The sequence below is a fragment of the Falco punctatus genome (assembly GCF_963210335.1).
Source record: "Falco punctatus genome assembly, chromosome: 3".
Taxonomy (NCBI): domain Eukaryota; kingdom Metazoa; phylum Chordata; class Aves; order Falconiformes; family Falconidae; genus Falco; species Falco punctatus.
The window spans coordinates 108,703,557-108,730,680 of record NC_137582.1 but is presented as its reverse complement, the minus strand read 5'-3'; the positions used below and the strand labels follow the sequence as shown (position 1 = coordinate 108,730,680).

The 27,124-nt window shown below is 47.0% G+C and overlaps 1 protein-coding gene across 2 annotated transcripts; it reads left to right on the top strand.

The window, feature by feature from the left end:
- The first annotated feature begins 361 nt into the window (after positions 1–361).
- On the top strand, positions 362–18,948 carry LACTBL1 (lactamase beta like 1). 2 transcript variants are annotated; one of them, XM_080379666.1, is made up of 8 exons: positions 362–3,145; positions 3,630–3,717; positions 6,936–7,077; positions 9,109–9,218; positions 9,561–9,718; positions 11,430–11,677; positions 14,610–14,715; positions 16,529–18,948. In XM_080379666.1, the coding sequence occupies exons 2-8, from the start codon at positions 3,697–3,699 to the stop codon at positions 17,505–17,507; spliced, it is 1,764 nt and encodes a 587-aa protein (XP_080235792.1). In that variant the 5' UTR covers positions 362–3,145; positions 3,630–3,696; the 3' UTR covers positions 17,508–18,948. The 2 variants fall into 2 exon arrangements, with proteins under 2 accessions (XP_080235792.1, XP_080235791.1); XM_080379665.1 differs by having other exon boundaries at positions 6,933–7,077.
- Positions 18,949–27,124: the final 8,176 nt, after the last annotated feature.

Below are 27,124 nucleotides of genomic sequence, written 5' to 3'. Positions count from 1 at the left end.
GGTCAGGATCAGTGGAATCCATGGGAATATGGCTGCACTAGGGACCAGCAGTGTTACAACTCCAGCAAGGACAAAAGGCTCAGGTCTTGAGCTTAACTGCAGCCCTTTGGGCCAGCAGGCAGGGCAGGTAGGTTGCCAGGAGGCTTCGGGCGAGGCTGGTCTGGGCCATTAATTCTCTCCGGGCCCTGACAAATCCTCATGGAACATTATGTAGTACATCCCATGCTGTAGCATGGAGCAGCATTCTCCCTTTCTATAGACTTTCGTTTGACTTATATCACAGATCTGCTGATCAACAGTTTTTCAATAAAAACCCAAATCCTGAGGTCAGGGGATGATGGCGTGTTAAACAAAAGGGGGGGTTGGGAAGAATAAAAATCTCTATTACTGATTTTGGCAAAACCTTCAAAAACATGTGCCAGCTGTCTCCAATATTGAATATTTCTTCTGAGGCTTCTGACTCTTGCTTTCTGAATGCCTGAGATGGGCAATGCTGGCCACCTCCTCCATCGCCACCTGAGTCCGCACCATTGCTAGCGTGCCTGGATACAGGAACGTGCAGCTGGAGCCCATTTGGCACTCTGCTCTATCTTTTGACTTTCAAAGCTCACTTCAGCCATACAAAACCACCAAGAAAATGAACCAGCTGGTAATGGGACACAAAGGCTGACAATGGTGCCCAGGAGGACACAAAGGACACCCAGTGGGACAACAGAGTCCCTGGCTGAGCCCTGCAATGTGGGGCTGGAAGGGGGGGAAAAAAAAAATCCCCCTTCACCCACACGCTGCTTCAGAGGCTGGCAGGGAGCGGAGGGCAATTAGAGCCGCCAATTACTTTTCCTGCTGCAGCTTCCCCTTTGTCACTGCTAGAAGGCTGACAGCCAGTAACCAGATGATAGTGGGCTGTGTCCCTGAAACATGCTCACTGCTCTCCCCAGCAGATGCAAAGTGCCTCAACCATTCATTCCAGAACCTGCCTCTGTTCATTGCCTAATTCCTTCTTTTAAGCCATCCCTACACCTGATTCATCCAGTCAGGCTGTTTCATTTGAGATAGCGCAAGTATTGCGGGTAAAATTTTACCTGGACAACTTCTGTTGGTTTTGAATCATCAGATACCTAGAGCAGGAATAGAGGCATTCCCACAGTGGGATAGAGCCTGTTTAAGGCTGAGCTTCTGCGCGTGCTTCACTGCCAGACTTCACAGAAGACACGATTATTCACCACTTAAACATTGCAGGTTGAAGGAAGAGCTCAGAGGTGTTTTTTCTCCCCATCTAGGAGCAGCACACCTTCAAGAACAAGATTTCCCATCAGTTCCTTCTAGCTAGCAAAAAAAACCCCTGACAAGCTCTCTGCATTGGGATCTGCTCTGAACCAGTGGCCTGGGAACAGCTGGGACCTTCCTGGAGACCTTGAGATGCATCTTTTTTTTTTTTTTTTCCTGCCACCGGCAGGAAGACCTTTCAAAGGCAGAGATCTTGCAGAACAGTACCAGGAAAAAACTACACGGGATAGCTTTTCCTGATGCACTTGTGGGGAGTTAGCCTCGGTTAACGGCAAAGCTCCCAGCCAGCTGCACACTCATTCTCCTCGCTCAGCAGGGAAGGGGAAGAAAATAGGAAAAAAACAGGAGTGAGAAAGCTCTTGGGCTGAGATAAAGACAATAAAGTCCCATACAAATTACTTTTGTGGGAAAAACAGACACTATTTGGGGAAAACTGACTTCACTTATGGCCAATTTAAACAAATGTGGGTAGTGGGAAACAAAAAGATAGATATTAAGCCAACACCTTTCCCAGACTCAATTTCACTCTTTCACTCCAGACCCACCCCCCCAACCCTGCCCAAGAGTGGTGCAGGGGGCCAAGGGCAGTACAAAGTGGTTTCCCTTAGCTGCCCCTTCCTCCTCACCTTCCCAGTGCTCCAGCATGGGATCCCCACAGGCTGCGTCCTTTGGGAAACGCCCCCTCCAGTGGGGGTCCTTGGGGGGCTGCATTTTCTTCAGAAATATCCATTTGCCCTGGAGCAGCTCCCCCATCCGCTGTGTGGACTTCTACTCCAGCATGGTCCCTTCCACAGGCTGCAGGGAACATCTGCTCTGGTGCGAATCCTCCATGGGCTGCACCGTGTGGCACGTCTCCACGCACTTACGTGCAGTATATGTTCAACCTGGCAGCAGGGAGTAAAACTGCTCCTCCTTCCCTGGTGGCGGCTCTCTGGGTCAGAGGGATTCTCTGAGAGAGCAGATCAGGAGGGGCTTTGGTCAAGAAATATGGGAATAACAAATGAATTACTGCAAATCACACCGAGTTGAGGACCGGAAAACTGATTTTTTTAATGAACTCTGCAAAAATGGAGTGAAAATGAAGGAGAAATGGGATGAAAGTGTGCAATATATAAAAAGTATATGTTACCTACAAGGGCATTTCTTCTCTTTGGCTTTGAGAAGATCACTGCACAGACTGTGAAGGAAAGCCTGGGGACGTTGGTAGCAGGGACAGAAAGAAATAGGAGTTCCCAGCAACGAGGTGCAACAAAACTGTGAGGAGCTTGATCTACTCTAATTAGCAAGGAGGTCATCTGCAGCCCCATTCAGCAAGATTTGGGCACGACTCTGGGACACAGGGACGTGACTGCATAGGCTCCACTTGGAGTATTCCAAGCGCTTGTCAGAGCCTGGGCCACTACTAGAGATACTGAAATGAAGAAAACACCCTTACCTGTGGGCATCTGAAGAAGGCAATAGGATGACAGGACCCCTGAGGTGTATAATCCCCCTGGGTATGGTGCATAACCAGGGCCATGACCATATGATCCCTTTTGAAGAGCATTTATGATGTACTTTACATTACAATGGCCGTTTGTTATTACCATTTCCAGCTCACAGTGTGTTAAGAATAACCCCCCTGCCCGTTTTCCACTCTGCTGTGTTGGTCGAGCCATGAAATCCCCAGCAATACTGCCTTTTGGCCACATCCCTGGGCAGATGCTGCATTGCTTAGGAGGGGTGAGGAATGGCCGATTAATCTGTGCTCAGAGAAGCTGACTGTTGGGATTAGTGCTTCAGATGCTCTTAACATCTGCAGCACCAGGGCAGTCCCACATTCGTCGGCGCTGGAAGCCGGAGGGTAGCAGCAAGGCTGGTAAGAGCTCTTACGGTGGGGGTTTGCCTATTGAATTGCTGCTGCCAGGTAGCAAGACAAGAGGGAAATTTTATGCGAAAAATGGCAGCTGTGCCATTATCTTGGCACTTCCAAAACTGTCACACCATTTTTTGGCTGCCTGTGATTGCCAAGACTGAGGAGAGGACTTGAAGGACCCTGCAGAGCAGGCACAATGGAAATGTGTCAGCCCTGAAGGTCTCACAGCTCCAGTTTGGGGGGGGGGGGGTGAGGATGGCAGTCCCAGAGCTCAGGTCCAGCCCCTTGCAACCAGCAAGGTGCTGCCAAACCAGAGGGAAGGTGTTACTGAGGACTTTCCTCATGTGGTTGCTGTGGTCTACCTCCCTGTCCAAAACTAGTCCTCCCCTGTTGGTCTGCTTACCCGAGCTGGTCTTTGTTACTCTGGGCTTCTTTCATTGCTTTGACTCCTTTTTTCCCTGCAGTAACTTCTTTCTCTTCATCACAGGGTTTTATGAGCCTTTTGTTTGTGGAGACAGGCAGCACAGGGCATGAGAAGAGACTTCTGAGCAGCCATGGATGGGTTACAGCTCCAGGTAAGGCTCGTCTCCTGCAAATCACAACCTCCCACCATCCTTCAGAGTGCCCAGCAGCTAAGGGGAAAGAAAACACCAGCTCCATCCGCATCTAGGGAGCTCGTTAGCTGGGATCCCTTGTCTGTCACCGTGGGGAAACTCCAGGAGGCTGTTCAGGATTAAGCCCAGACGGTGCCTGAGCTCCTGGCTTAAGGTCCCCCACATCCCTCACCTCCCCTTCCCACAAACAGCCCAGCCTGCCCCCCCTCCCCCAAGCCTGCTGAGGGACAGCTGGAGATACACAGGGACTGTCCACCTCATGAGTTAATCACCTCCTGCTCAGATGTCAGGAGGAGATGAAGGCTGCTATAAATAGATCACGCAGCCCTCCTGGTTTCAGCTGTGATTCACCAGCACAGCAGAGAAGCATTAGGGAGAATTAACATTCAATCTCTCAGGCACTTCACTAAGTGCAAATGCCATTCTACCCCTGTCAATCTCCTTGCCTGGGGGAAGCCATCAGCACTTTCTGGAGGGTCTGAATGGGTCAAATGGACAGGGAAACCCGGAGGAGGGCTGTCAGGGAGCTAAAAACAGCCACTTCAGCCAGGGTGACTGAGCAGCACCTGCTGCATTTAGGAGCGTGGCAAGGTGCTTTGCTCCCCCCTTGCTGGGGCTGAGCTGGGACGGTGTCAGTTTGTTATGGTGTGCACACACTGGGATGCCTGACAACAGCCTCTGGGACCAGATGGTTTCTGGTGATGGTACATGCAGGGAACTGGGGTGGGTTTTTTTCGGTTCTCCCTAACCAGCGCTGAGCTGTGCCTGTACCTGAGCGGCTCATGAGGTCCATGGCAGTCTGCCCAGATGAGTATGGTGGGGCAAGAGTGTATCTGGATGGTTGATGTGAAACCCCCATTTCTCCTTTCCCCCCTCCAGTAATTTTTCAAAAATCAGGGGAATAAAGGCAGCATACAGCTATCCTACCCACCAGAAGCTGCTCCTGCACGTGTTTGCATTCATTTGCACGTGCCTGAGACCTTGGTAGCCTCTCTCCCCCTGCCTTGCTGTCTTTATGCTGGTCACTGAGCAGCGTACGTGCGATGGAGAAACCAGCTGAAAGGGAGGTGACACCAGCCGGGTCCTGGAGTGGGAAGCGTGAGGAGGCTGTTTATACAGCTGTTGATACCTATTTTATAGGTATCTACCCATCTGTTTTGACAGCCTCCCAGGTACAGGGAAAGAGTAATATTTTTTCTGAAAGGTATCTTAGAGGATAGAGCAGCTACTCAGGGTGATGAATATTCTTCTTTTGCATCTTTGGTGCGTTGTCAATAAAAGAGAGATCCATGTTTCTAGTTTCATGGCATTGCCACGGTTTTATTGCATTGCCACTAGATAATGGGTCAGAGAACAAAAGAGACATTCGGGGCACTCGTCACCCACAAGATGTAAAGGGGAGATTGGACTAAAGGATGGGAGTTCGGTGTTGGCATCTTTGGGTCCTCAGTTAGCGGTCTAGGGACTCTGGAGTTTGTGAGATGATGCATATACTAGAAAATCTTTTCCTTTCACCATGCTTTTAGGGACCATCAGGGTTTCTCAGTGAAGCAAGGCAGAAAAATCGTCAAAGGAACTGCCGGCTGGTGGGGGGGTCACCTTATTATGATGGGACTAAATCCAAGAAAGTCACCCCATGACTGCAAAGAGGGCCCTGTCCCACTCCTTGCTGCAGGAAAACAGCATCTCATTGCAGCTCTAGGCAACAGCCTTCAGCACAAATTGGAGCCTGCCAGCACAGGACTGCTTAAGACGTCTCAATACACTGGCTTCTCCTTGGGTGGGAATGATCTGCCCACTAAGGCCCTGTAAGAGGTTGGCATATCCAAACCAAGCTGGTTCTGGTGTCAAAATGGCATTCCCCTACTTAGGAGCACATCACTTAGGCTGCAATATGGGCTGTCTGTGTGCTCTGGGGGTCAGATCTGGGTGGATCTGCAGGCACCTGTATGGTCTTCAGCCATCCTTGAAGTTGTAATTGTGTTATGGAAGAACCTGAAGTAAGCTGCCTTCAGAAATGTATGCGGGAATGCCTGAACAGGCTAAAAGGCTTCAGAAATAATTGTGATGTATTTCTGTTACTGTACAGAAAGTGAAATTGCAACCTAGAGTTGCAGCAGCTGCAGCCTAGATTACCCAGTTAGATCCTTAGAGAGCCACGTGCCAGTCTGGAAGGGGCTTTGCAGATGCCCTGGTTGTGAGCGACAAGGCTCAACCGACCTGCAGAAGCTTTGGTAGGAACTACCCTGTATCTCCAAAAAAGAAAAAAAAAAGGGCCGTGTGGAAATCTAAAGGGAGTGTTTTAGTCTGTCTAGCCTACAAGTGAGTCCAGACAACCTGAAACAGCTTTGGAATTTGGATCATATTGGATGCAAATGGCAGGCCATATGTTTTATAACATTAATTGCCAAACTTTCAAAAGCACCCTATTGACCTTCTACCGTCAGGGAATGAGCACACAGCTCATGCTTAGGCACCTAATCATTTGTCATCTGTTCCTTGTTTTTCTTCAACATTTCTGTGGTAGTATCACCAACCTGGATTGTCTCCAGTGTTGTGAGAGCTGCACAAACCCAAAATATTAGCCCATTTTCCAAAACATGTAAATGCCAAGTTTGCAGATGGTACATGATATAACAGGAATTACAGGCACAAAATAGAAGGCTAAGGACAGTACATGGTGAAAAAATTCATCATTCATCTCTAAAAGCTGGACCTGCTCAGATGATCTGGCTGGTGGCTGCCATGAACAGGTGCTGGACTCCGGAAAAAAGGGGTTGGAAATACATCCAGGAATAAGTCGTGATGGTTGAGAAGGGAGGCAATGAGAGCTGTAACAGAGAATCCCGTCAGCCTGGCTGACGAGGTTCACCTGCAGGGAGGGGAAGAGCCTAAAGGAGTGGATGATGTCCTGCATGGTGTCCTTCTGCAAGAACCAACAAGGTAAGGAGAGTAACGTCTTGAAAAACCCATTGAAAGACAAGAAGTCATCTCTGTTTTTTTCCAGTCATTTCCATATGGGCTGGTATGCCCAGATCTGATGCTGCGATAGTACTGGAATTAGTCCATGCTCCTGCCGTAGCTTGATTCCGTGCTGCAGTGTGCCTCTTTCACCTAGCTGGTATGCACGAGAGGCGGGGTTTCTCTCTCTGATACCATAACTTTCCTGCTTACAGCAGACATCCAGCAGCCGGAGCCTCCTCAAGCTCACCCTCACGGAGATGAAGTGGATTCATGTGTTGGTCATCTTCTTCTTCCTGTTGTCTGTTGCAATGACGGGCTGCTTTCTGTGGCAGTACAGCCTTCCCAAGGTGGAGCCCGGTGAGTAGTCATCTTTAAGCTTGGTGATGGTTTGGCTCAGAAATTTGTAAGACCGTGGATGACTTTCTCCCCATGTGGACATTTTTCCCCAAAGAGCATTTCCCCAGACAGCATACAAATTTGCCTCCTCTTAGCTGGTGTGAGGACAATTAGCAATCACAGAATCTCGGCACGGTGGGGCTGGAAGGCACCTCTGGGATCATGGGATCACCGTGTCCAACCCCTGCTGGAGCAGGTTCCCCCCGAGCAGGCTGCACAGGATCCATCCAGGCGGGTTTGGATGTCTCCGGAGAAGGAGACCCCACAGCCTCCCTGGGCAGCCTGCCCCCCTGCTCCGTCACCCTCAAGGTAAAGAAGTTCTTCCTCATATTCAGAAGGAACTTCTTGTGTTGCAGTTTGTGCCTGTTGCCCCTTGTCCTGCTGCTGGGCACCACTGAGAAGAGCCTGGACTCTGGAAAAAAGGGGTTGGAAGGTCCTCTTGACCCTGGCCCTTAGAATATTTGTAGGCGTTGGTAAGATCCCTTCTCAGTCTCCTTCAGACTGAACAGCCCCAGGTCTCTCAGCCTTTCCTCACAAGGGAGATGCTCCAGCCCCCTCATCACCTTTGCAGCCTCCGCTGGACCCTCTCCAGTAGTTCCCTGTCCCTCTGGAACTGGGAGCCCAGAACCGGACACAACACTCCCAATGTGGCCTCACCAGGGCAGAGCAGAGGGGGAGGATCCCCTCCCTCGACCTGCTGGCCACGTTCCTCATGTAGAGGAGATGAGCACTGGGCTGATGGAGTACCATGTAACTTGGCTGATGTTCAGAGGAGCTCCGTTACTTCTGGCACTAATCTAGGTTAACTGATACACCAGAGAGACAGATTTCTTTTTTAACCTTCTCTATCTTTTCCATTAGCATCCTGTTGTAAAAGTCACTCCAGTTTAGAGTGGGGTTGGTATTTTTACACCTTACCATGTTCTCCAGCTTACGGGTTTGCTTCCTTTCCTACTCCCCTAATCTTAGATCTTTGAATTGACTCAAGCCTCGGTTCACACTAGAATTCCCTTGTGTTGATTATGGCAAACTCAACGGTTAGGCTCAAGGCACAGTATGTGCAAGGATGAAATATATACAGTAGAACAGGATAAGAGTTTTACGTAGCCCAAAGGTGGCATAAAATCCACGGTGAAGGTGCCAGAGGTACTCCACAGACCAATATCTTGAAAAGATTTTAGACCCTACATTTTTATCACAGCGTATCAGAGGCTGCCTGTAGGCTTCTTGTGTACCCATCCCCATTCATCTCAGGTTTTTCACAGTGCCATGTCTCTTCTCATCTGTATTTCTAATGTTTCATGCTCAGTTGGTAAGTGAAAAGATAAATACATGTTTTGTTTACAGCTTACAGAGCAGAGGAGCTGTGTTTATGAACACCTTAGGATCAACTGGGAAAATAGTGCCTCCAAGTAAGAGAGTTCCCATCTCTCACTGAGTTTAATGATCTTTGCTTGCCACAAAAAATTAAGATATGTCTCTGGCATGTGCAAGGTACAGCTAGTTCAGAAGACAGATAATATACTAGGTGTGCAGCTCATCAGCTGTTGTCACAGCATTAGATTTCAGGTGGCACTCACAGTTTATTTCCATATCCATTTTCCAAGTCTGTAAGATGCATGGGACAACTCCATCCTCCTGAACCTGAGCTCAGGCTTTCCCCCAGACACAGGCAGGGCACTTTCATGGTGTCTAAACCCACTGTCAGATACCCTACAGAGTCTTCTGTACTCCCAATTCCTTACTCTTCCAGGCTGCAAAGCCAGATAAAGCCTATGGCAGCTCCTGCCCATCCCGTGTCCATCCCATGATGGAGCACAGTGCCCTCTTCAAGCCCTGTTTTATGTGGGACAGAAACAAGTCAAGATTGACTCTTTTCCTATGCAGAAGTGTCCTTCAGTGTTGGGCAAGCAAGAGAGCTGACTGCTGGGTGAGGGTAAAGCTTGTTAATCTATTGAAGGTCATGTACGCTATCTTTGAAATGTTTTCCAGTCCCATCTGTGTTGGAAGTGAGATCAGAAGCTGTGCAGATGTGCCCCCGCTACCCTGAACCTGTACCGCTGGACCACCCCATCCCCATTCTGAAGGACTCATTGGAGAAGGTCCGTGAGGAGATGGGAACAGAGGGAGAGGGAGCTCATGGCTGCTTTTCTGAAGGTGCAAAGGGGAGAATATGTATTTTGCCCCTCAGCATCTCTGGGGAAGGAGATGGGGAATCAAGGAGGTAGAGAACATGTAAACCTAGAAATGGGTAAAGTTCCTTCACTGGATATGCAGATGTGGCTGTTCGACCCTGACTGGAGGGCAGCTGCCCACCAAACCTGCTCTGTCACTGCCCTCCTCAACAGGACAGGGGAGAGAAAATACAACAAGGGGTTGTGGGTCAAGGTAAGGACAGGGGGAGGTTACTATTTGGAAATTCATGTTTTCCCATAATTCTCCAGGTAGATATGATGCTGCGCGAGAAGATTCACAGCTCTGGTATCCCTGCCATGTCTGCCATCGTTATCTACAACGACACTGTGCTCTGGACCGGCAACTTTGGGAAGAAGAATGGTTCAGACCCCTCCTCCGTGGTGCCCAACGAGTACACTATTTACAGGTGAGACAGACGGATGGCACATGGGAGAGCTAGAAAAAGAGCAGATGCACATGTAGTGGTGTGATATCTGGATATAGAGCCGCTGGCACCCGCTGCATCTTCTATGGTCTCAGGTCCACTGCAGAAACCCCTTCTGGGTTACCCTGAAACTTCACGAGATGATGCTTCAGCCAGTCCCTGAATTATCATATGCTCATGGCTTACCGAGTTGTTTACTTTGGATTTTTTTAAAATACATTTTATATATTTAATTATATATATAATATTATATAACATATATATTATTATATATCTCTTTTAAATATTGTCAACATTTTAAAATGGAATAACAGTGACCACCCTGAAGAACCTGAAAAACATACTATTCCTTACTAGGGCTGTCTCCATGCTTTGAGGATGCCTAGGGCACGAATCTGAAGAGGGAGAGCTAGCACAGATTTTGTGAACAGCCAAGGGACAATGTCATAAGAAAAAAAAAAAATCAGTCTAGCAAAAAATGGGGTTTGGGAAGAGTATCCTCTGAAAACATAAAGTAGACCTGTAGGCTTTTTCATTCTCCCAGTGAAGTCAAAGCTGTATTGGTCATTATTTTTTAGATAGCATCAAGATCTTAGTGTGTGTTTAAAAAACAGATAAAAGGAAGTGTTTGCTTCCTTTAAAGATCTATTTTCAGTGATTTATAACTGTGCTACATCTGAAACCTATGGGCTGCACTCTGACTACCAAATGTTGTCCTCAGAACATACAATTAATTTTGGAAATTTCCAGCAGCTGCAATTACCTGTTTTTTTTCCCTCTGTATCATGGTAAAATGCCTGCATCGGTGACTTCATGCTGTTTCTTCCAGAATCATAGAACCACAGAATTATTTGGGTTGGAAGGGAACTGTGACGGTCATCTAGTTCCAAGCCCCCTGCCACTGGCAGAGAGAGGGGAACATGCCCCTGGGTGGGTTTTAACCACCAACCTTTTGGTCAGCAGCCAAATGCACTAATCAACGGCACCACAGAGACTCCCACCCCCCAGCCCAAAATCTATCTCCAGTCAGCATCATTTATGATCAGAGCTACAACAGTATCTGATCATCTTTGAACCTCTGACTTTCATTCTTGATTAATGAAAACATCCCTGGCAAATGACTTTTCTCTAGGCTGTCTTGTGCCAGTCCAAGAATGTCACCTCTGGTGGCACAGTGCAAATGCCCCCAGCTGTCCCTCTGAAGCCTGACCCCATTTCTGAAAAGCAACAAAAAAGACCTGGAATCCCATTCCAGGAGCCCTTTTGTGAATTCTGTTCTGAAGCCACCCAGATATCAGCTCTGACTATGAAATGTAAAACTTCATGGCACTTCAACCTTAAAATTCCAGTAAATTTGGAAAAAACAAATTGCTTGCAACTTGTTATGCTATCTGCTAAGCAATGATTTACGAAATATGTCATTATGTGATTATTAAGCTCACAGAAGAAGTTCTGTGGCCCAGTGCACTATTGGGGAGATACTAGTGAAGGTTGTGTCGTAGGGGCCAGAGTTAAGGATATTAATTCAAGCTTCTGACCTGCATTTTAGCCGTTCTCCTCTGAATTAGTAAAGATGTTGCAAGTGAAGGTACAGGCAGTGGGTCAGTTCGGCAATCTCATGTACTGGCTGTCTTTCCTCTTGATTCATGGGTTTCTTGATTCTTCATTTCTATAAATGTTTGTTCCTTGATAGAATTGCCAGTGTCTCCAAGATCTTCCCCACGATTATGTTGTACAAGATGTGGGAGGAAGGAAAAGTCACGTCTCTTGATGACCCGTTGGAACGTTATGCCCAGAACTTTGTTATTAAGAACCCTCTGGGGGGGGTCAAAGAATCGGAACAGAGATACACAGCAGATGGGCTGATTTTTTTGGAAAAAGGCTCAATGCCACTGAAGCCATCACCGGTTACCTTGCGCAGGATGGCCAGCCAGCTCTCAGGTGAGACAGCACCGCTACTTGCTTACCCCTGCCCACCACCGTGCCACTGGAAAGGGACCACAGAGAGAAGAGGGCATCTGCCAGGGATAACAAGGATGCTGTTGAGGTTATTTCCCAGTATGGACCCTGCGCCTTCGCACTTCCCAGAGGTCAGGCAGGACCCTTGGAAGCAAGCTGTCAGCAGCTTCGTGAAGTGAGAAAAGGAAACTCTTCTCCAGGCCACTTGCTAGGAAAGGGGTCCAGCTGTGCTGTGGGCTGGGGAACTGGTTTTCCCATGCAAGGTCAATATGTATTTCTTTCAACACGGTAGCATGACCTGAAATCAGGCTCCAATTGCATAACAGTTTTTTGCACTCCAGCCCAGGGCGCTCTCATTTTTCTGAGATGTAGAGTTGAGGGTCAAAGTGGCACCAAACCTCTTTGCTTTGAACAGATAGACCTTGATTGCTAAGCTAAATTCAGCTGTCAGTGTAGTTCCTGATCTGGGATTCCTGAGCTATTAATAGCTTTGTACTTTCTGGCAGAAGACTATTAATCTGCTGCTACCTTGATAATTGGTTAACTCTTACATTAAGGTACAAGGAGCTCACAGGACTCAGGAGAACTTTAACCTTTCTTGTAAATAAAGCTGCTAATACTTGACTCAGAGATTCCAGAAATTAACAGCCAAAGAGGCTGTGCTGAAATCTCATGTGGCATTTTGATTAAACTCTGTAGCACCTACATTATTCCAGACCAGAATAAATGCCTTAAAATTAGGACCTCAGATCCAAAGAGCATGGAGGCAAGCTGCAGTACCTCGGTTCAGGCTACAGCATCACCTGAAGCAAGCCAGTATCAACATAAGAACTCCCCAAAAAGGAATGAGCTCACTGAAATCTGGAAAAAAACAGACAAACAACCTCAAGTGGCAGCAGGAGGCAGAAAGATGTGTGCACAACCCAGCCCAGCCCCTCTCCCTGCAGGTAAGGGGTTGCTCTAGCCAGCCTGGTGATGGCCGTAGGGGCACCAGCTCTGCCTGGTCCCCTCTGACTCTTAGAAGCACCTGAAGATGCTCTGGCTGCTCCTTGCAGCTACTTGGGCTCAGCTCAGCTCCCAGCCCTGCTGCTGTTCCCTGCCACCTCCTGAGGTGTGAGGTATGCCCTAGAAACACTTGTAGAAAGCATATGTCAAAAGGATACCCGGTCATAGCATGCTGCCTTGTAACGTGCAGCCACCCCATTGCTTCCAGCCCTGTGCTGGATTTGTCCCCCTGCTTAGCTCCTTTTACATTCCTATGTCTTTTTATTATTATTATTTGAATAATGTGGCCCAAATTTCCCAGACCACACCAGAAGTGCACACCAACCATCTTGGACCCTGACAATTCAGTAGAAGGAGAAACAGTTTCAAAATCCCAACTGAAAGTCAAATGAATGTTGAGGTCACACGTTACATTTCCTGCCTGTCAAAAACCCAAAAGGAATACGTTCTGCTTAGCGTCAAGATCAAAGCCACTGCATGACATGCAGTAAAGTCTTTTTCATCTAAATTCTTCCAGTGGAAACTTATCTATAATATATCCTCGTTGTAAACGGGTTTTTTCTACATTGCATATTACAGAAGTAACTCCAAAGATTTTTCTCCTCAACAGTTCACAGGCACGTTGCTAGAGGGAAGCTCTGGCTTGTTAACGCTATGATTTTCAAATATAAATGACAGTCTGAGATGCTATTGTAAATTATTAACAACACGCTTGTCACATCAATTAGCAGCCCATGAGGTATAAATCAATGACTGTGGATTTTCTGCTATGCTCACTCATTCCCCGGTTTATCATTTCTAATGAACCTCAAGAGAGGCACAGCACTGCTGTCATGGTGCCGATTGAACTCTGCCAGTGGTGCCACGTTTTCTTTGCTGTCATCATGGCTCACTATCTACTGGAAGATGTTCAGCGCATCTGTTATCTGGGCGTTCAGCTGCACAAATAACCACCCACAGACCAGAAGCAGAAAAAAATGCTTCTGTTCCACTCCAAAGCCCAAGGACAGGCCAGCTGAGACAAACAGGTGCTGCTGCTACAAAAGAATAGGGCTTCATCCAGCTTTGCCACGATTAAGCACGTGCTCACCGAGCAGACAAATGCAAGTCGTTTTTCTGCCATGTGCCCTTCCCAATTTCCTCCTAAACTCGACATCAAAGTCAGCTGTAAACTGCAACGAGGACTTCACTCCTGATATAATCCACGTGCTGGACTTAGTGAGTCATATATCCCCTGCAAAGAACTGTGGCATTTTAAAAAGTCCTGGCCAGATGTTTCCAGGGGGTCCACGCTCAGTGTTGTGGAATTAAAAGTGAAAAGAACTTCAGCTCTTTAAACTTCCAATTCAGTTCTGAAACCCTGAATAAATTTTGCTAAAGCTAACAAAACAAACAAACAAACAAAAAAAGTTAAAAATGCTTTAGGCCAAGCCTGGAATGATTCAGAGAAGTTCAAGCCCTTGTAGCGAGGTGTAAAGAACAAAAACCTGTTTAAAGGGGCTGTTGTTACACACCTTTGCAGTCAAGGGAACAGTCACATGGAAATACGGACGGGGATTTCCCCCAGCACTCAATATGCCCTTCTCTTCCGAAATACTCTTGGGGATGCAGGGCTTTTGTAATCATTCATCAAGGGTTTGTTTGGGGTTTTTTTTACTGAAATGTAGAAACCCAGAGATGGTGCTGGGGTAGGACTTACATTACCCAGATTTGGTGGTCCACAACTTAAATACCATGTCCAGCAGTCCGGTGTGAGGTCCTGGCAGCACATTTGCTATGCGAAAGTGCATGCATGCATCATCGTTGTTTCCACCTTGCCATAGAACCTTACCTTTTGTTTATTCTTCACCAGCCTCAAAGCTTCTTGGACCATGATTTGTCTCAAATTGTTTGTTCCTCTTTTCTGCAGGTCTGCCCAGGAGGCTGCGATCTACCAGCCTGCTGTGGAAGGGCAACACACAAGATGCTCTAGCTCTCCTGAAAGACGATGTCTTGGTTGCTGATCCAGGAACCAGGTCAGGTATACTCGCTCACGAGCTTTTGGTCTGGGTTTGCATTCTTCACTCATATTAGCCTCACCTGGCTAATAAGGATACACCTGGCTCACAATGGATACAGCCATGCCTACACATTCCTGTATCCATCACAATGGATACAGGATACAGCCATTCCGACGGGGAGCTTCACCATCAGCCCATACACCCGTCATAGCCTGGGAAGAGTGACTGACTGTTGGAGGTGCCAGCATTTTTATTTTATCTTATTTTATTTTAATGTGTATAGAGCCTGAGTGAGAAGACTAGATGAGGCACGTTAAACTGCTATAGTTAGGTCCAATAACCCTTAAGCTGTGAAAGATGCAGATTTTCAAAACTGGAAAGGCATCTTAATTTAATCGGTTTAAATCATCATAGACTTCACTTAAAATCATGCTATGTCTGTAGTCGCTTGCATGTCTCTAGATTATCTATAAATTCTATTAATGTTTGTAACAATTTATATAGTCTATTACCTAAGCTGCAAACACTCAAAAAATATGAACAGTATCCAGCAGACAGCAGGCGAAGGAAAGCATTCAAAGTAACTGGGAAAAACTTTCCAAATCTGCACAGTTTTTAGGGAATAGGATTACATTCTGAAATAATTTGGCTAAGATTGCTGAGGCTTCGCCATGGCTTGAAGCCTGCAAGCTTAGAAAATTCAACGGCTCAGTCATAGCAACCTTGTGGTAGTCCCATGTCATGTACGTTACGATAGATACTCCTTAAACGATTTTAAGACTTTAATACCATCATCTTCTTTGGTATTTACATTATGCTCACCATTAAGATGCATAAGGACAGCCACTCAGAGTCTTTCAACCCTTTATTACTTGATACGTTGATCGTTTTAACTCTGTCTCCCTGCTCCTGGATGTACTTCACAGCTAATAGATCTTCTTCCTAAAGGAGATTCCCATTCATTGATATGGCAATTTTAACTTTTTATGGTTTTCCTGGTATGCTGAAATTCAGCCTCATTCAGATATAAAATTTTAGATCTAGAATATATTTATTCTCGAGGTGGAAACATAAATGCTCGTTAAGCTTTTATTCAGCTAGATGGACTGGAAATGGTTGAAGTGGTACCAAATTTATGATGGTATCATAATTATAATTATAAATCCAAATAGGCCTCAGGAAGATAGTGAGATGTGTGGCTTTGCACAATTAAAAAAGTAAAAATAAACCAACAAAACCCGAGGTTGAAAACATGATGAATTTTGAAAGTATGTTTGAAAAAAGAGTTGCCCATTCATGTCTTCATGCCATTAAACTTCATTCCAGTATAAATATTAAAATCACTTTATGGGTATTGAAGACTAAAACACTCAGGTGTCTTTAATAACTCAACATTGCTGGATGCAGCTTTATAGACTTTTAAGTGCTTTTCAAGTGCTTCTACCATCTTAAAGTAGCTGAGGTGCTTAAGTGGTTATACCGTTTTAAATCTCCAAAAAGGCTTACCTGGGATTTTGAGACCTTCAAGGTAAGCAACTGTAACTCTCAACTGCTCTTAAAAGGAATGGATATATGGCTTGGTGATGAATCATAATAAGTCAGAACTTTTCTTTCTTGACTTAACAACAACTCAGGGCCACAACATCTGGTTGTTCTCCATGACTCCTTCAGCTCTCCTCTCTCTTTAGCGTGTCATCTTTGAGAATGATGATAAAAACCAAGAATTTGTCCCTGGAGTAGAGACACACGGCTGGTGTTTTTGCCCAGCCATACCCACACCGTACCACGGAGGTAAGGCTGATCCAGATATATTCCTCTTCCTTTCCAGATGCCACTACAGCAACCTGGCCTTCTCGCTGATGGCACACGTGCTAGCCGACCATGCGGCTGAGGGGCAATACCAGCGCTGGGTCTCAGAGAACATCCTGGACCGCTTGGGCATGGAGGACACTGGCTTCGATATTACACCCCCGATCCGCTCCCAGATGGCTGTGGGCTTCTACAGCAGCGGGCAGCCAGCCCCTCTCTATGACCTGGGCTGGTACAGGCCTTCTGGCCAGATGTACTCCACAGCTGCTGACCTCGCCAAGCTGGCAATGGTCTTCTTAGGCACCTACCACCGTCGTCTCCTAGAGCCTGACACAGTGAAGACAATGCTGACCCCTCTGTTTAAGTGCTCCACTGAATACTTCGCTAACAAGACCGGCACACCCTGGGAGATTAATGAGCAACTGGGATATGATGTCATTAGGAAGGATGGAGACCTTGACGGTTACTCAGCCACCTTCTCACTCATCCCCAAGCTCTGCCTGAGCTTCATTGTACTGATGGCGGGGCCGAGGCCACAGGGTGGAGATATCGTGACTCAGGCATATGACTATCTGATTCCTGCCATGGAGACAGCGTTCAGAGAGGCAGAGAAAAGCTTGATTCCTCCTCCAAGTCCAGGCCCTTATGTTGGCTACTATACCTACTCCAACCTGACTTTCTATGAGATCAAAGTTGGACCTGGTGGGGTGCTGGTCATGCAGCAGTTTGGGCCTCATGTGGAAGAGCTGATTCCCAAAAAGTACCGGACAATCAAGCTCCACCACCTGGAAGATCGTGTTTTCCAAGTTGTTTTTGATAAGGAGTTCCCTTGTGTCCTGCACCTAGGCTCTGCCTCCATCTCACTGGAGACCCAGAATGGGCAGCTCTTTAACTTTTACCCGTTCGATCGCCAGGGTTTGTCTCCCGGGTTTGATGCACCAGGACTGAACACATACAACGTGGTGCGTGTGCTCCGTAAACCCGTATTCTATAGCTAAATGTCCCCTCTACTTATCCGACCACTTCTGGGAGGTGGCTCCAAATCTGTGTCTCACCAGACTCTCCTGTCTGTGTGGCTTTATGGATGCCATTTAAAAGGGAAAGACGGTGGCAGACGGCTCTTTTGCCCAACAAATATGTCATATCCCGCTTCTAAAATGACGTTAACGGCACGTGATCCCTGGCAGTGCACAGCCCAGCTAGTAACTGGGGATGCCTGCAGAAAAAAGAGGTGGGAATGTGCTGGCTGGATGGTGAGTGCATCCCATAAAAAAAATAGCCAAGCACTTAAGTCTCCAACACTTACACTGTTTGATGACTGTTGTGGTGATTGACTGGCACCTTCAAAGGGCTGAGGATGTCCCATCTCTCTCAGAAAATATCTCTTCTTCAGTCCAAGGGGGTTTCCAGGGCTCTTCAGGAGCCCACCTACCATGAACGAGATTCCTTACTCGGGTTTGCCAAAAGCATTATGGGCTAGAGAATGGCACCAGCCTGATGCCAAGCCTTGCCTGTGGTGTCTGTGAAGGAAGGGTCCATGTCTTCCCTGGGTCACAAGAGGGGAGGTGTGAAAACAGCAGAGAGCAACGTGGTTATGTATTTGCTCCGTAGATTTCTGCAAAAGCAGAAAGGATATTGTAGCACTTAAGTATAGAAGTATGAAGCTTACTCCTGTGAGCAGGGCCGTATAAAGCCATAGGCTGGTGTATCCCAGCTGGACTCAGGTCTGTGACTATCTCAGTCTCCAGGCAAGTGCGTGAGTGTGGCGTTTAAGTAGTGGGAAACTTTACGTGTACTTAGTATAGGAATCTTTACGTGTGTTTGAGGCAGGGTGTCTGTATGCGTATGTACCCGTTGTGTTTAGGCGTGTGTGAGGGAGGATGCTAAGGGAAAGTGCATTAGCCCCGGGAGCACTGCATTCAGGAGAGGTGTGCCTGCAAGCGATCTGCAAAGCCACAGGTGAATTTTCTACTTCTTTCTTGTGCCCACTCCATGCCAAGGCAGGACAGGCCAGTAACACCAACACCGTGTCACTGCGACGGGAACAGTGGCAGGCATGAGCGCAAGACAGGGCAAGTACCGCTGATGGAGGAGTCTTGGCTCCTGCAGTGCCCCTTCAAGTTGAGGAGAGTATCGTCATCGCAGCCCTAACCGGAGCCTGAAATAAAAGCATGCAGCGCCAGGGCAAGATAACTCTTAGGTTACAATGAATACCCTAGCTGCAGAGTATGGCAGTGGCTGCACAGCATGTAAATCCTGGGGGATGTAGGAAAGGGTAAACACACCAGCACAGCCAAAGGGCATGTTCTCCCCTACCGTGACTGGTATGAGGTTGGATCCTCTTGCAGAGTGATGTCCTGCTGCTGCTTGCCCACACCGAGTCATGGAAGTGGACATGTCTCAGAGAGGATGAGAAAATAAATCTTCCTGCTTCCCTTGTCTCTTGTTGTCTCTCACGGTTCTCACTCTTTGTGCGGTTCTTCAGCTTCAGTGTTGTGTAGAGGGGCCATCGCTGAAGGCGGAGAAAGCGATGATCTGCAGACTCTGTTCCCTGCCTTTTTTCAAACAATTTCAGTTCCCTGAGAAACATAAGAAATAACGTAGCCCTTGCCTTACAGGCAGTCATGGATGCTGCTATACTCATTTCCTCTGGACTTTGTAGGTTATTGCATTTCACACCTTGTACCACCTCGTATGTTCAAGTATTTAATCTGGGCTATATCAACAGCAATAAACTCGATGTGAATTCTTGCTGCTGTCATGTGTGTGCTCATGCCCAGAGGTACGTGTGCAGGCAGATACGTTGCCCTGGGGCTGATTTCCTGCAAAGGTGCCTACACAATGACATAACATGCCTGACACATTTCTGGGCTTTCAGCTCACTGGAGGTGATGTCTGATTGCAAGATATTTGAGTGCTCTAACCCTGGTCTTTTTGAGTGAGGGCAAAGTGCCAGTTTGGGGCTGGTTTTCCTGTTTTGGAACAAAAGGAGTGTTTGTTTAGCCATCAGCTACCTTTAAAGGCTTCCAAGAAAAATTAGGATTTATATCCCATGTCACTCAGTGGTCAGGATGAAGCCCCGCACTGGACTGTCTCCATCTGTCTGATGAAGTGGTTGAGATGTTTTACTTTTCCTTCAGTAATGCAGACACTAACAGGTCTGTCCTTTCCTAGTGAGTCACCCTCACACCTGTACACTGATACTTTTGGGTGCTCTTGGTCATTCCTATTAACAGCAAAGTGCAGCCTCTTCCTCTTCACAGCACGAACCCACACTTGCAGTAAAGCTCATCTCACCGAACCTTGGGTGGCACTGGGAAGGTGACCAAGAGCTTCCTACACTGCTCCTGTGGGCAGGCAGGAGAGCTCCCTTACCTGGTATGGAGAGCAGGGAGGAGACCATGGGATGTCTGTGCAGAGGGTTTGGGAGAGGCTGTGTGGGGCAGGCAGGGTAAGGTGGGGTTCTGGAGGACGCCAGTCATCCACAGAGAGTGGCGAGTCATGGTGCTGAGTCAATGCTACCGACAGAAATGCCCAATTTCTTCCTGTTACTTCATGCCCAACAGTATCCTAAGAAGAGCAGAACCAGCTTCTGTGACCTGGCGTGACCTGAGATGCGTTAGCAGCTGCTTTATACCAGCTTTAACAGCTCTTCATAAACTTCCCATTTTAATACAGAATCTAAGTTACCATTCTGAGTCCCTTTTTTAAGCTTTTGTGTGCGCTTGTTGCTGAATTAAAAAATATCCCAGTGCTATTTCATCAGTGTCAGAGACTGGCTCCAACAAGAGGAACGATAAATGTGTAAACATCTCCTCCACTGCTCACTTTTCGCAGAAGTGTGTGTTTTAAAGGTGACTAGCAGCAGCCTGTAGAAACCATGTGCTTAAAAATGTTTGGGTTTTTTTTTACAATTACTCATCAGGGAACCAAACAAACAGAATATGCTTCATTAACATTCCCAGCACCAAAAAGGTTACTCACTGGTTCAAGGAGACCAAATTCTGCTCCAAGGAGCACTGGTGGAGCCATGTAATATTGAAATAGGGTCCCTGAATACTGTGTCTAGTCTACAAGTTCAAAGGCTCTTGGCCACTAAGAATGAGGTTGATGTGGCAAAATATAAACAGCTACGTCTGAGCTAGCCCCTTTGAACTCCCTTCTAATCAGTGTGATTTAACAACTCTAGTCAGTAGAATGGATTCATCTTATCTTAAAGCACATATTTGAATAAGTTTATGAATCAGCCTCTATGAATTCCCAGCCTCCCGCTGGCTGAGACGGACCCAGCCCTTGCTATCACAAGCAACTCTTCTGTTAGACGTGAAGGATTTCCATGGGCTGCCTGCCACCTAAGGGCAAGTTCTCAATGTGTGGCATCAACATCACCCCGAAGAGCTGAAGTTCACCGATGAGCAGAACGTGGTGGTGTCTGTCGGGGTCCCATGTTACCATAACATTAGTTAAGCCAACTTCTTCCCTTTTAGAACTTCACCTTCAGGAGTATTAGCTCAAGTGAGGGTGATATCAAGCTTCAAGCTTCAACCTACATTTTGAAAACAGCAATTTATCCCTACGTGCTTCACTTCTTTATACTTCTCCTGAACCAGAGCAATGTGGCCCAGATGTCTGCTGGACAGCATCTTCGCAGAAGTTTTCTGTTTTGAAGATGGGAGTAAGATGATGTGTCCATCTGTCTGCAGCCACCACCGGGGCAGGACTCAGAAAAGACATGAAGTCAGGCTAGAGAAGGCTGGGTCTTGGTGTCAGGGTCCAAAATTTTGTTAAACACCAACTCCAGGCTCTGTGTTTTCCTCCTCAGAAATGTGTTGATGTCACAAAGGCGTGTGTTAAGTTCCTGTGATGTGAAGCCCAAGCTTTTCAACTTTTTCAGTTCCACAGGAGCTTGTAGGAGTTGGTCAAAAAGAAACATCAGCATCCATCCTTTAAGAGAGAGGAGGTGAAGAGAGCTGCTGGGTCAAAACCAGTCACTGTCTCCTTTTCACCCAGAAAGTGAATACTGGTAAATGTTTAACTACTTGGCAGTTAGCAGGGAAACATCAATATATATTGCTATGAGTGCAATTCTCACCTAGATAGGGTCATATATGTTTCAAAAGGCAAAGGCAAGTTTATGCAAGTTTAATTCTTTCTTCTCCATTCACTTTTGCCTTTATGAGCAGTCGTGAAGAAAATAGATGCCAGAAAATCTCCAACATTGTCTCCAGAGAAGTGAGTCAATCTCTATTTACATTCCATAGGCATTTGGGCAGCCCAGCTGCACACGAGCTGTGTGACGAGCTGTGGCTTGACGTGACAACGGCTCTCGGTAGGGCTCATTCTTGCACTCATAACAGTAGTATGTCACCAGCAAAGACAACCCCTACTTTAGTTCACTAGGTAGAATCCTGTGTTTGCACTTAGTAGTTAGGCCCACCATACTTTTGGGGTCCTGATGTCGTGACCATGGAGGAAACACTCTGTGGGCAGTTTCCAATATCAATAAGAAACATTGATAGTATCCAAGGTCCAGTGCCATAACATGAGCAGAAGGAGTAGAAGATCCTTAGCAGGATGTGGACACCTTGGAAGACAACTGCACCAAGTCTTCCCAGGGGCCACCAGATCTCCACAGCATCCTCTTTACCTGAAACACCATCCAGCACGTCCTGACCAGCAGTACCATGACACGTGCAGAGGAACTGGGAAGAGACCAAGTGTTAAACAAAAACAGAGTGCAGAAGCAGAGAGGACTGGCTGAGAAATGCTGTGAACAGCATCCCTCTGGGCTGCCAGGGATGCTGGGCAAAAAGTTGCTTGCTGTTAGGTGAAGGATTGTTCCTGTGGGACATGCTGAAGTTCGTCTCAAGCCATCTGATACTGTTTGATCAGGCATTTGGCTTGGGTTTCGTAGTGTGAAATATAGTGACTGACAAATTGGCCACAAAAGACTTATCACCCAGCAGGGACTGGAAATCCTGACGTGGGAGGGAGTAAGGCAAAGGGCTCCACATTCCCTAGAAAGAAAGATCTGCTAGCCTGATGCTAACATCAGGTCTCCATATGGGGTAAAGGAAAATAGGTCTCAGGGTCTTCAGGTTTGAAATAAAAGGGGAAAATGAGTGAGAAGACCAAGAAAGGCTCTGCTTTTGGCTTCCAGTGGCACTTTTCCATCTGTCACCACAGTCTGAATGAGGCAGTACAGCAAGAGCTGAGCCCTAGTCCTCTGGAAGCAGTGAAAAGCTGCCTAGATTTGGGCTTGGTCAGACTTGTCCTGGTTTGCCTGTCCTCAGGGAACAGAGGGAAAGTGTTTCAGATCACTATGAGCCTGACAGTCAACGCTGCTAGGTAACATGAACCAGGCATTTCCATATTATTCTCTTAACAGGCTAAAACTGATGCTTATTTTCATAAATTGGAGCATTGTCATTCATAACTCTTGCAGTAGGCAGGATTCCCAGGAATATATTCCCAGAATATCACACAAGTGATAATGTTAATGGTAGAGGTAGAATTATTGCACAGACACTGCTGGCATTGCCAGGCTGAACTACAGTCATACTACAGGCTCTAGCATTAGCCACGTGAAAAAATTATTTTTAAAATATAATAAAAGAAAAATGGATCTTTCAAACCCAAATACACTCAAGGACATCTTAGAACAGAGGAAAAAAAAAATCACTTTCCTAACTGGCTAGGAGGATTCAAGGCCATTTTGCAGACATGTAAACAGGAATTGCAAGAATGCAAGTCCAAGTATGGGATGCAGTCACCAGCCAACACTGAAACACTGTGTGTGACCTGTAATTAAGAGTCTCGTTATTTACCATGGCCACTTGGGAAACTCACAGACCTGCATCCTGACAACCCACAAGCTCCTGTTTTCTCATTCCACTGGAAGCCCACGCCATGCCCAAAGTCACCTACCTTCAGAGCATGTGGCCACTGGGAGCTCTTCTAATTCATCCCTAATCAAACATGAAAATCAACATGAGAGGGAGAAAGAGGCATCAGGACAGTCCTCCTGCCTGTTGCTCCAGGCAAACCACTTTTACTAGGTGCTTGGAAGGAAATTGGACAGAGCTTGCAAACCTGGGCTGCCCTGTGCCCTGCAGCCTCTCACAGCGACACCACGTGTCTCCCCTTTGCTTCGATTCCCAGCTTGGCATGTCTGGGAATGGTCCGGGAATGGTCTGTCTCTCCCGTTTTCTGCACTTCTCCCTCATTCCCGTGCTGTGCCTTTTTATCACAGGTTCTGCATTGCACAGTGCCACAGCAGGGGAGCAGGGGGGAAGCGGAGAGGGGAATGCCTCCATCCTACCTTTGTGTCCCTGCAATAATTGCTTTCAGGCAGATGCCGGGCAACCCCTGATAGCCGTTCCCTCCTCAGAACCCAATTATGAGGCTCATGGTTTGATGCCAACTCTTCCTGGAAGCTGCTCTGTCTGCTTTCCTTTAGCTCACAGTTTATTCCTCTAAGGAGTGCTATTTCTGCTGGAGGTGGGCGAGCACGTCTCGGTTCATTTCGGTTCCACCTGAGCACGGTGGATTAGGTGGCCTGATGCAATCACATCCTGCTAACAAAAGGCTGTGGGAAAACGTGGGAAGAGAGAAGTCAGCAGGAGGAGATGAAATGAGCACAAAGGGAGCTGAACGTCAAGGGATTCTGAGATGCTGCCTGGAATAAAAATGGCCAGGTCACAATTTCCAATCACATTTAGCTAATTATGGAATATACTGATGAAAGCATAACAAAAGCAGTTGTTTAAACAGAAAAACTGAATGATAGGAACAAGATACTCCCAAACAGGCAATTGGAACACATTGTGCACTGCATTCACCCAAACTGTGGGTGAAACAACCTCCTGCTGGCAATAGTGGGGTAATTCCAGAATGATAAATGGAAAAATGAAAAGGAGAAACAGCCCCTAAGCTGCCGTACCTCCTCCTGCAAGAGCTGGTAAGCTCCTTGCTGTGATAGTCCACAATGTCAGTTCTCCTCGGCCAACACGTTTGACTGCAGTTGTTTTGGGTTAAGACTCATCATCCCCAAATGTCTCTTGACATTGTGCTTATTGTGAGCGAGACGCTCCCGTGGGGGTGTTATTCTGGTTCCCCCACCTGCCATTGCACCTCTGTGCTCCTTCCTCGTGGGTGTGCAGAAAGGGAAAGATTGTTGTTCTGGTCTTCTGTGGCATATCACGGTTGATAGGCAAGAACCTGCATGATACCCATCCCCCACATTCCTCCTGGCCTCAGAAAAGGTTTAATACTTGTCCTGAATGGTGTGCTCCACTGCACTGGGAAGATGCGTCTTGATTAACCCCACAAAGGATTCAATTAAGATTTCAACCCAACCTTCACCGAGCAAGAGCTTTACAGAATCCGCACCTGGAAGAGATCATGGTGACTGTGTCTCATGAGCCCATCTTTAGGGAAAAAACCCCCATGAAATAAATGTTCAAAGTCCAAAACTACTGAGCGAGTGCAATTCCACTTCAGAGGGTCACCTGGGCTGGGAGCGGTGGGGAACGTTGTGTACCATGTCAAGGAGTTCCAACTCACAGGATTAGGACTTGTGGAAAGAAGATGCTATTACAATATGACAAGCCTCTCTCGCTGAGGATTATCTTTACATCAGAACATTTGTGGGTCCAGATTTCTCTAGGAATTAGCAGAGCGGCAGCAGCTTCCAAGCAGGGTGACAGAAGGTGACACAAATCACTGTGGGGACAGCTGGATTTGGAGCGCTGCCCCCGTTAATCCCTGCAGTTCTGCAGGTCTGTGATTTTGCACAGGCAACCCCAGTAAAAGCTGCAGACTTGCAAGCACTGTGTTGCTCCTGGGAGCCACGCCATCTACTGAAGGTGGCTCCATGGGGCATGGCAAAAGTGTCAGAGGTGGGAATCCAGAAATCTTGCTCCTGTCACTACAGGTTTGTGGGAAATACCATCTGCCACTTTAACATCAGTTACAGTTTTGTGGGCACGGTTAAAAAGTGGTCCCCAAGTACCAGGTGCCTTTCTCTGCTATGGGTGAGGGTCTGAAGATTCATCCTGATTCTTGCTTTTGTTTTAAGCTATCTGGGTACGCTCTTCAATTACTCATGCCGTTAAGTCCTGTGAAGTCTATTGAGCTGTATCAGTCTTGTATGCCGTGAACCTGAATTCAGTCGCAGGATCCCACCCAATCCTTGCTTGCTCTTGAAAACAATCATGGAAGTAGGGTATTCTAAGAACACTCCTGTTTCCTACTTTTCCCCATCACTGAATAAAACTGAAAAGGTTATACACTACTCAATCCTTTGCACATCACATCTGTCAATCCTGCCATGTGAGGCTGAGTCAGGACACGTAACCTGCCCAAGACGTGAAGAGATAGGAGGTGTTTCAAAATGAGAACCTGAACTGCCAGTGTTGAGTGGGAAGTATCAAGGAAAGACATTAAATCTCACCATTCTTTGGCATCCAGGTGCCTAAGCTGATGCTCAGAAGTAGCCACCTGGGTCTGTGAGTCGCAAGAGTCTACCCTTCTCTGGAAGGTGCTCACCTCAGGGTGAGCAGACCGTGAAAACGCCTTGCCTCCAACATCGGTGCACCAGGCTGTGGTCCCTCCTTCTTCTCCACCACATCCTAGGAATGATTCCTTACACCAGCAGGTAGCCTGAACATCTGGAAAGGCCTTGTGGAGGATCAGTACATCGTCACCAGCTGTGAGGGCTGAGAGTGTCCTGCACAGCCAGGGAGATCTGACTTTGCTTGGGCATGTGCCTCCAGTAAGCACTCACCTGCCGGTTCACCTGCCACTGCACTGCTCTCCTTCCTCTCCCTCCCACGAAAATGCTCTGCCCTCCGCAACCCTTGGCTATGCAATTTGCCTTGTTGGGTTTTGGGTTTTTTGGTTGTTGTTTTGTTTTTTTTTTCAATTTTGCATCTCATATCAAATTTCTAATCCATAAGAATCCCCAGATTCTTGCAAAACAGCTCCATAGCCAGTAGCTCCCATGTGGTGACATGGAGCCAAGCCCTCCTGCTGAAGCTACATGGCATGTACTACCTGGGCCACTGTATTCATTAAAAAATAAAGATCTGCACCTCCAGGCTGCTGGGTAAGACCACCCGCACTCTGAAGTGTCTCCCTCTACAAGTCGTCCTCCATGGTTCTGCTTCAACTGCAAACGTCAGCAAAATCTGTTCACGACAAGGTGTTAAACAGAAATATTGAACAGTGCTGGCTCCCACAGAATCACCTGGGATGCGACACCCCAGTCTGACAGTGAACCATTCATAACTCCTCTCTGAGTCAATCAGTCTTACACGGATGTTGTAATTACTCCATGATGAGATAAGTTTCCCAAAACAAGTACAATCCACTCCAATTATTCAGTTAAGGTTACACTTGAAAGACATTCCAATACGGGTAAGTGGGAAGTATGCAATCTACACAACCCGATAAGGCTTTTTTTCACAGCTGAGTTACTTTCTTAGGCGCAAAATATCGCAGAACATGTGGGTTTGTTTTTAAAGATAGCATGAGTTGGCAGCAGAGCCCCAGAAATAGTTCTCATGACTTCTGGCAAGGTTTAAAGCAATCTGAAGTGCTTTAACATCTTTTC